Below are 10,626 nucleotides of genomic sequence, written 5' to 3'. Positions count from 1 at the left end.
ACTGGAAACTGAAAACAAAACAAAAAACAACTCATAACTTATGGCTATGTTGAATTTTGCCAAAATTCAGGGGGAAAAGATATAAATGGAAAACAATGTGTTTTAGTGAGTGGTTGTGGAAATTACTACATATCATATTCCTAAAATATTTTCTATCTAAATTTATGACAGAAACTCAGATGATATAACTTTTTTTGGGGGGGATCAGGGGGCACAAATCAATATCTTACTTTCCCTTTTTCCCCAAATCAAAATGTATTTGGATATTTGGGCCATATTTTTTTTCTGAGCCAGTTGCTAAATTCATTAGCTACTTTTCCAGTATTGAATAAGTGTGTGTTTCAGGGTAAATGTGCATAATGGAAATCCACTTAAAGGGATTCAAATTCCACAGGGAATGTCAGCTACAATGAAAAAAGATGGAAAGGAAATATTACAAAGTACAAGCTGAGGGCCAGTGGTGAGACCTCTAAACTTCTGTGATGCTGGGTGTCCCTTCCCTATTTATGTTCAACTCCAAAATGTGGCAGTTTCTCAATACTGTAACATTTTATTCAAGTCTAAGGGTTCTCACCTACTGCTCCCTTAATTCATTTTTGACCCCAGAATTGAGGATACAGCTCTTGCTTTTGATGTAATTAATACTCATCTCCATACTTCATTTAAAAATTGGCTCCATATGGACTCACTTGCTTGCTATCTGTAGCCCGATCTCAGTTCAAGTCCATACTCCAATTATCATCCTCCTCCTACTTCCCCTAGAGATTCAGGTTATTGACTTAAAAGTCTTGGGGTGTGAGAGGCAGAGAAAAAAAAAAGCCATAAGGAGATGAGAGATGAGAAAGCTGTTTTAAAAAGGAAGTGTACTACTCAAAACAAGTAACTCTTAGAAGAGTTTTTTTTGATAAATTTGTCCTTTCCCTAAAAGAACTAAACATGAGTTTATTCCATTTCTGGATCATGTTCATCCTTTAAAAAAGCCAGTAACTGGATCTTCTAAACTTTCCTCCATGTTATACCAGATACATCAGATTGAAGCTGTTTTATGGATAGTATTTGAAAAGATGTAAAGTAGTAAAATGAAAAATTATTTTCCTGTTTTCTAACCAAAATAGCAACACAATGAACTAGTACCTTTAAAAAAATAATACTGACTCATATTACTTTCTATTTGTTTCAGAGTGTCTGACCTTTTATTGTTAAAGAAATACACTGCTGACAAATATGCCTTTCTCCCTTAAAACTCGCCCAGCCTACATTTTTTTTCCTCTGTCCTATGACGGCTTGAAATTCCATAGAATATACTCAATTTGCTCCTAGCCTGTTTTTGAGTAAGGAAAGATTCCAAACAATCTTGAAAGACTTATAATTCAGAAAACACAAAAACAAATTATCTAAGATCTCCAAACAAGAACCATTTTCAGTGCAAGAATGCCATTGGCACTTTGCAGAGCACAAAATACCACGCACAGTGCCCTAATCAATGTGCAAAGAGTGGGTGTCATTCACTGATCATCTGGGTTGAGTGGTGTAAAATAGATAATAGTCTCCCTTACAAATATTTCATGCTATATTCTCAATAGTTGTGCAAAAATAAAAATATAGCAGTGGCAAAGTTTACACCAAATCTGTACTGTGTACAGCAAAACCAGGCCAGCTGCAGAATTCACCATCTATCTATGCAGGTGTTCCCTCTGCACGACAGAGGCCCCTCAGTTCCGCTTCGCCTGGCCGCTTTCCCCATTAATCAGTGTCTTCTCCTGCTGTTCCGCAAGGGCTTGCCATTTCTGTCTGTTCTTTCTACAGCCATCCAGCAAAGGGAAACAGTCCTCTGATACGTGGGTCAGGGCCTGAAGAAAGAGAAAGACAACAAACAACTAGAAAGAAGCCAGGAAACCCAGCCCTCTCCCACAGGCCTGTCAGAAAGGGCAATGTCCCACACTCCTTTCAAGGGCAGTCCCACCAACGGGCCTTTCAGATGCTGTGGGAGCACATAAGGAGATCACTGATGACTTCTCAGAAGCTGCACCGAGAAGTACGTGCTGGGAGTGCGCATAAATGCACACATTCCAAGAGAACATCGTGGAGCTGTGGAAACAGATCTGTGTGCAGTCCAGTCAAGAATACATTTTGCTTTTGTGCAGAAAAGATGCTGCTCCCTGAGCCCGTGCACTGGGAATGGCTCTGGTTTTGTGGTGGTTTTTTTGTTTGTTTGTTTTCCTCAACAATGACTCTACACACTATATTTCAAGTAGATTTTTAATCAAAAGTTATAATAAAGAGTAGTTTATAATTCTGTGTAGTGTTGTTATTCATGAACTACATAGTACCATTAAGTATTTAGCTACAAGAATGTTCACTGCACATTCCTTTGTAATAGAGAAATATTGAAAATCACCCAACACAAATGTTAGGCATATTGTGTTACTATTCTGTAGCCATTAAAAATGTTGTCAGAGGAATACATTTGACTCTGAAAGATGAACATAATATATTATGAATTGTAAAAAGCAATTTCTTAAATATAAAAATATTGTGAAGCTTAGTCACTAACACGTTAATAACAGTTATTTCTGGGTAATGGAATGATTATGTGTTTTATTCCCCTTTTTGCTTTTCCAGTCTCTAATTTTTCGATAAGAACATACTACTTCTATAGTAAATAATGGTAAAAGTGCACATTAATATCACACGGACTTTTTTCAACAGTGAATTTAAATAAGGTGATTTGTACACATAGATGAAACATAGAAGGCTAAAAATCTATAATAAGAGAATCCAATTGCTATTTTGGCTGTATGAAAAGGATGGGGAAAAAATAAAAAAAGCTATTACTATTCAGTTGAGGAACTTTTAATCCAGTTACTATGGAAATCATCTATTATAGAAATGAGATGTTTCAATATAGTTAATACACTGTTCTGATGCCACTTTTGAGGAAGAACTTGTAAATAATAGAGTCATAAGCAGATGATGAAAACAACGTAGAGAAGTGAAACAGAGGGTGACACTGAGATGCATTCTTTCTGTGCTGCTTTGGATGTCTTCTGTCTTTTCCTCCTCCACTTCTCTCAGCTGCAGCTTTTAAAAAACTTTAAAACTTTTGACGAATAGAGCCCTGGGCTAGGGATAAAAACTGGACTCTGGAGGCAGCTCTCCTGTAAATACCTCTTCTATTCAGCAAGTCCTTCTGGAGGCAAGCTATTATGGAAGTGGATGCCACTCCTGCTTCCAAGCTTGTTTTAATCAGGGAGCACCACCAAACACTGTCCACCATGGGTAACCATTATTTCATTTGGCACATCAGTGTCACAGTGTTTAACATCACAGCAACCATGACTTTGAAAAAAATTCCTTATCTGAACTTAAATATAGAACATGCTAACATAGAGTCACTATGAGTTGCAAGGGACTTGACAGAACGTAACAATAACATACAGTACGCCCAATATATCTCAGTATGGACAGTGCTGACACAAGTATGGACAAGCTGACCATGACTCTTAGTGATCCCATGAACGACATAATAAAACCCTGCCCGATCTGCCCCATCCTTACTGTCTCTGCTATGCTCATCACAACTGTAGTCACTGTCAATTCACCTCACCGAGGGGCTTCCTCTCTTCACTTACTCTCTACCTTTCCTGGTCTGACATATTTTTTCCAAGGACAGTTGCTAGACAACATGCCAAAGTGTGAGACTACGTTTCACCATTCTTTTCTTTAAGGAACTTCCCGGCTTCACTTCCTCCAAAGCAGATTTGTTTGTTCTTTTGGCAATTCATGGTATATTCAACACTCTCACCAATATTACAATTCAATGGTTTTAATTTTTGGCTTTCTTTATTCATTGTCCAACTTTCTTTCTTTCTTTTTTTTTGTTTTGCTTTTCTGGACAGAAAATCTTTTCTTATTATTAATTTTAATGAATGTTTACAGAGTCATTGTTCAATATTCACATGCACATGAAGCAACTTGTAAATACCCTGGTTTTTATGAGATGCACCTTAGTCTTCAAATTGACATCTTTGCTCTTTAAGAACTTTGTAGAGGTCCTTGATAACAATTTCCCCCAGTACAAATATCTTTCAATTTCTTGACTGCAGCTATGATGGGTGTTACTTGTGGATCCAAGCAAAATTAAAATACTTGATAACATTATCTTTTATCCATCTATCATGACGACAACTATTCTTATAGTTGTTGTTACATACCATTGAGTCAGAAGCAAACCATAGCTGACCCTTCAATGAGTTTTCAAAGGCAGTTAATTATGTGAGAGGAGACTGCCTATCTTTCTCCTGTAGAGGAGCTGGTAGATTCAAACTGCATGCCTTTGGGATTGCAGCACAGCTTTCTATCACTAGGCCAACAGAGGCCCTAGTCTTCTTAGAATAACCTAAATCAGTCTAACAAAGAGTGGGCACTCATCAAATATTAACATATTGGGTGCATTCAATTTTTTGAAAAGCAGTAAATAGAAAATGTATTTTTTCTTTAAATAAAACATCCTATTTATTAGTAAAAGAAATAATATTGATTTCTATTTCTTGACTGAAAAGCAAAACAAAAAAAAAACATGCCTCATGTTAATCACTTGATTTGCTCTAAGTTTCAGATAAGGTTATTGGTGTACACTCAACATTTATTGTTGAAAAGATAAATACCTCATATAGTTGCAAGCATATGGCATCTATAAATCCAACTTGCATACTTGGGATTTTGTTTTTCTTCTCTCTGTTCATTAGATCCTGAAAACAGATTGACACATGCACACAGACAGTAATCTGTTTAGAGAACACAATGCAAGTTAGTTCCACACACATGAACCACAGAGCCAGCTGATGAAGGTCAGATAGAAACTACCTGGAGAAAAAAAAACCCCAAAGAACCATGCATGCAGATTCTTGACATAATTTCCAGGAAAATCTCATTCCAAAAGACAGAAGTTGTTTTGAGGAGAATTTTTCTCTTGTTTTTGGCTCAGGTAAAGTATCTGAAATTCAAACATTATGTAAAAAATAGTTTAAAAGATATACCCTTCAACATAGTTATTGTGGGATTTCACTTTAAAAAAATAATAATTTGCAAGCCAAAGTTTAGCAGCATAGATGTCTTAGTTTTGTTTTTAACAGTAAGCACTGAAAATGTTAACATAAAGGGACTGATCATTTTAAAATTATAGTTACATTCATTTCATGCCAACCTTATAATAATACACAGAAGTGCATCTATTAGCATGAAAAATGACTTATGCTATTAGTATGGAAAAGCAAATTACCAAAGTATAGGATACCAAGAGTCTTTCTGACTTCTTTTAATTGCTTAATTTTTCTGTAGTGATCATAAACGATTTTTCTAAGAAAAACGTCTTGTAGGAGATAAAAAAAAAGCACACAAGAAAGCCTGCATTTGAATAATGTGAATGATAGCTCCCATTAAGGTCTTCTACTCACAGTGGGCTCTATGTTGAGCTCTTTTCTCTCTCTGTCTCCTTGGTCAAAAAATTCAGCTGCAACGAGTTCTGCTATCTGGAATAAATAACAGACTGAATTTTGTCAACTGTAAGAGTCTCACTGTTAAAACAGAAGACATTTAATGAATATAAGAAAAAACAATCAATTCTATAGTTTCCAACCATATCAATAAAATTACAACAAAATGCTAAAGAGTAATAGAAATGATACTTCATTTTCTTTTTAAATGTATAACCATCACAAAGGGTATAGTCTGTAATTTGTAATTAGCAGACATGCAATTTCAGCTGCAGCAATGAGTGAGGAAAACAGCACATGCTCATTTGTATCCCGAGCAAGACATTTATTTTTGTTTTAAGGTGCCATCAATTTGGCTACACCCCATAGCAGCCCTGTGAACAACAGATCTGACACCCTGTCCTGCCCCGTCCTCAGCACTGTCAAGGTCACTGAGTCAATCCTTCTGGTTTAGTGTCTTTCCTGTTTTCCTCTGACCCTTTTCCTTTCCCAGTATGGTATCATTTTCTAAATACAGACTCCTCTTCACAACATGTGAAAAGTATTTAGTGAGCATTTGTTATACTAAGTGTGGTAAAAAACTGTTACGAAACACGAACTTATACTATTACTGGCCTTTTACATTTATTTTACTTTTATTGTTTTGCTTATAAAAGTTCATATACATTGTGTGTTTCACATCATTCTTCATTCACATTGTTTCATACAATCGTTCCCATTCATCATGTCTTATAAAATGAATTACCACTGGACAATGCTTATCATTTCTCTCTCTTTTCAGGTTCCCACCAGATCTCTCCCATTTCATTTACCACTCCCTGTTTATTCTATAATGCTTCCCAGAGTTTGGAATTTTCTGATTTTCTGTGATGCCATTTCATATGTTTTCCTCTGTGTCCTGTATTTAAAAAAAAACAACCAAAAAACTAAAACACTATAAGTGAGATAGAGAAGCTTGTTTAGGTCCAGTTTTGATTTGTTTTTTCAGACATGAGTATTTTATAGTCTGTGTCGTGTACTTTCATGAGAAGGTATATATAAATATAGAAAATATGTAATGTTCGATTGCCTCTCTTTTATGTAACAACACAACTACTTGCCATCAAGTTAATTCTGATTGACTCATGGAAACATTCCATGTGTCAGAGTAGAACTGTGTACTATCGTGTTCCAATGGCTGATTTCTCTGAACTAGGTTGCCAGGCCTTTCTGTACCGGTGCCTCCAACTTATCTGCTAGCAGCTGTGTGGTTACTCTTTGTATCAGCCAGAGACTCCACTGTGATATTCCATCACCATTAGTTGCTGTCAAGTCTATTCTAAATGTTACAGATTAATTTCATTAGCTGCTACTTTATTAAATCTTCTTATTGTCTGTAGTAGTTTTTCATTGCTTTTCTTTTGGTGGGTGGTTTAAAAATATCTAATCCTATCTATGAATTGTATCAGGATGGATGGTGAAGAGATTGAGATTGTACACAGCTTTAGTTTGCTTGGCTCCATAGTCAACAGTCTTGGCACCAGCAGCCAGGAAATAAAAAGGTGCATTGCCATGGGAAAGACTGCTGGTAGGGACCTCTCCTAAGTGCTGAAGAGCAATGGTATCTCTTTGGAGACTAAGGTGTGTCTGATACAGGCCATGGTCTTCACAATCACCTGTTATGCATCAGAGAGTTGGACAATGACCAAGGAGGATAGAAGGAGAATTGATGCGTTTGAGCTGTGGTGCTGGAGAAGAGTATTGAGAATACCATGGACTGCTAGGAAAACAAACAGATTTGTCTTGGAAAGGCTTAAATTGGGTGGCTCCTTGGAGGCAAGGATTCTGAAGCTCCATCTAACATACTTTGGACATGTTGTGAGGAGAGACCGGTCCTTGGAGAGGGACATCATGCTTGGGAGGGTGGAGGGACAGCGCAGGAGAGGAAGGCCCTCTATGAGGTGGATTGATTCAGTGACTGGGATAATTGGGATGGGAGTGTCAGAGACAGTGCGATTGGCACAGGACAGAGCGGAGTTTAGGGGTGTTGTACATAGGGTCGTTATGAGTCGCAGGCGACTCGACGGCACATAACAACAACAACATCTATGAATAGGTTGAGTTTTATTTTTTATTTTCGAACACTACTTCTAATTGCTTTCACTTATCTGAGGCTCATATGTAAAGCAGTTGGATTCTGGAAGGTAGGGTCTTTCTGTTTAGCTGAAAGTTGGGTATAAACTTTTGGGTCATTATTTTGTTTCATTAACAATCATGTGTAAATTGAATGGCCCCTTGGATATGGTCTGGTTGCTTAAGCCTCTTATTTAAGTAAATCAGGACTTACCTGGTGGGCAGGCCTTTGTATTAAAAATCAGTTGGGGCCTCCGACTGCTGTTGATAGTGTTTGGGAAGAACATTGTTCTAAGTGGGATAGTACTTTTCTGTCAATTTGTTCTACTGAGGTAACTTAAGTTTGCTGTGATAACTAAAAGCTATGCTGATGGCATGTCAAATGTCATAATAGTTACCTAAAGTGGACAGGGTTTGGTAGAGCTCCCAGATTAAGAATGATTAAGACAGATTAAGAACTCCCAGATTAAGACAGGCTTGGAAGCAGGATTGGCATTCACTTTCTAAATAGCAGGCCTTAGGAAACTATGAACATTAGAGAAAAGACAACAGAGAACCGGGTTCAAATATTTTTTTCACAGAATCTCTACGAGTTGTATGAGACTCAATGACACTTAATAACAACAATAGTTCTAACACAAGTTTTATTTTTAATAGTGAGTTTTGTTTTTATTTCATTATTTTAGGGAAATGCTTTTTTATATGAATGGGTATTATATTTTGACAAATGCCATTTATAACTATATGATTTTTTTCTTCTTAACTAACACAGCAGAAGTCACTGTACTCTCAGTACTTATTCATAAAGATAATTTTAAATGTATGCAGAAAAAAAGAATAATGAGTCTATGAGTGAATGGGAGCTACTTTTAATGAGAAAGAAGAATCTGTGCCCAGAGTACTCTACTTCCATCGTCATCATCATCATCATAGCAGTAGTAATAAAACATTTTAAAAGTATTTGCTACATAAGAGGAAATAGCCCTAGTAAGTATTAATTGGAATTGACTTAATGACAGGGGTTAGGTGTAAATCTCATTCAGTTTACCTGATTTAAATTATTTAATACTATGAAGAGCAATAACGTCAGTCTAAAGACTAAGGTGCACCGAATCCAGGTCATGGTCTTCACAATTACTTGGTAGGCATCAGAGAGGTAAACAACGACCAAGGATGATAAAAGAAGAATCAATGCCTTTGAGTTGTGGTGCTGAAGAAGAATATATTGAATATACCATAGATTGCTAAGAGAACAAACAAGTCTGTCCTAGAGAGGGTGAAACCAGGCTGCTCCTTGGAGGCACAGAGTTTGAAGCTCTATCAGACATATTTTGGGAATGTTGCTAGTAGCGATCAGTCCTTAGAGAGGGGCATCATGCTTGGAAGGGTGGAGAGACAGTGCAAGAGAGGAAGGCCTTGAATGAGATGGAATGACTCAGTGACTGAGGTAATGGGGATAGGTGTGTCAGAGATGATGAAATTGGCTCAGGATAGAGCAGGGTTCAGTGCTGTTGTACACAGGGTCGCTATGAGTCATAAGTAACTCAATGACACATAACAACAACAAGTACTTATAATCAAACCCCAAAACAAAAGCAACATACAATCCCAACAAAACAAGAGGGGGAAAAATAAAAGAACAAAATATTGTTTTCAATGAATCTATTCTGAAGCAACCCTGTACAAGGTTTTAAAAGCTATAAATCTTTATAGCTATAGACTGCCATGTCTTTCTTTTGCAGTGTACTTGTAGGTTCAAACTTCTAACCTTTGGTTAGTAGCCAACCACTTAACCACCGTGCCACCAGGTATCCTCATTATAATGTACAGAGTTCCGTTTTAGAGATTAAGATCCAAAGATGAAGTAACTTTCTAAAAAGCAGCAACATGGGTTTTGAACTATAACAGTACGTATTCAGAGCTTTCTTGATAACCTTTACAACTATGTTATATTCTTCCTAGAACTGGTAAATGTGAAGAACTCACTTGGTATTTCTCAAGCTGAAAAGCCAAATTCAAGTTAAGTCTCTAGTTATAATACTGAAGGTTGCTATGCATAAAATCTTGAATGATCTAGGAAGAAGAAGAAGATGGAGAGAATACAAAGAGTTACTGAACCAAAAAAAAAAATCGGCTGACATGGAACTATTGCAAGAAGTAGCATATGATCAAGAAATAATGGTAATTAAGGAAGAAATTCAAGCTGCACTGAAGGCAATGACAAAAAATAAGGCTTAAGAAATTGATTAGATACCAATTAACATCTTCAACAAATAGATGCAGCCCTGGAGAAGTGAACTAGTCTGTGTCAAGAAAGCAGCTCCTGACTGAATGACTGGAGGCAATCCATATTTGTTCTCATTCTCAAAAAATGTGATCCAAAAGAATGCAGAAATTATCGAATATCATGTGCAAGTAAAATCTTGCTTAAGGCGAACTACCAGCAATTCAACTGTACCTAGAAGGGACCAAAGCACCTGTGATATCACTGCTGATGTTAGATGGAACTTGGTTGAAAGTAGAGAATACCAAAAGGATGTCTATTTGTGTTTTATTGACTATGTAAAAGCATTTGACTGTGTGGATCATAATAAATTATGTCTAACACTGAGAAGCATGAAAACTCCAGAACATTTAATTGTGCTCATGTGAAATATATACCCAGATCATATCACAAATATGTGTGAACAGAGCTAGGGAAACTGCAAGGCTTCAAATAAGAAAGATATACATCAGGGATGCATCTTCTCCATACCCATCCAATCTATATGCTGAACAAATCATTGAGAAGAATGTGCCATCAGGATCAGAGTAAGACTCATCACAACCTGTGTTATGCAGATGACACAACTTTGCTGAAAGTGAGGAGGACTCTGATGATGTGCTGCAGAAGATTATAAAAGATGTTAGCCTACAATATCACAGATGAGAGCAACAGATAGGCAAGGGAGTAGAGAGGAAGCTCCCACTCACTTGCTTTAAGTGTAGATCTGAAGGACACTTGGCCAAGGGTGGCCCA

The 10,626-nt window shown here is 36.9% G+C and overlaps 1 protein-coding gene across 1 annotated transcript in view; it reads right to left on the bottom strand.

The window, feature by feature from the left end:
- Positions 1–1,409: 1,409 nt before the first annotated feature.
- The window catches only part of PDE5A (phosphodiesterase 5A, cGMP-specific), a 259,248-nt gene continuing 250,031 nt past the window's right edge, over positions 1,410–10,626 (bottom strand). Inside the window, exons 19-21 of the mRNA XM_006881059.1 lie at positions 5,457–5,531; positions 4,668–4,751; positions 1,410–1,850 (exon numbers count right to left, since the gene is read on the bottom strand). Coding sequence (XP_006881121.1) covers positions 1,713–1,850; positions 4,668–4,751; positions 5,457–5,531 — 297 coding nt within the window. The 3' untranslated portion in view covers positions 1,410–1,712. The remainder of the gene's footprint in view (positions 1,851–4,667; positions 4,752–5,456; positions 5,532–10,626) is intronic.

This window comes from Elephantulus edwardii, unplaced genomic scaffold (genome assembly GCF_000299155.1).
Source record: "Elephantulus edwardii isolate Elephantulus edwardi_28Jun2011 unplaced genomic scaffold, EleEdw1.0 scaffold00012, whole genome shotgun sequence".
In the NCBI taxonomy this organism is placed as follows: Eukaryota; Metazoa; Chordata; class Mammalia; order Macroscelidea; family Macroscelididae; genus Elephantulus; species Elephantulus edwardii.
This window is presented reverse-complemented; position numbering and strand designations above follow the sequence as displayed.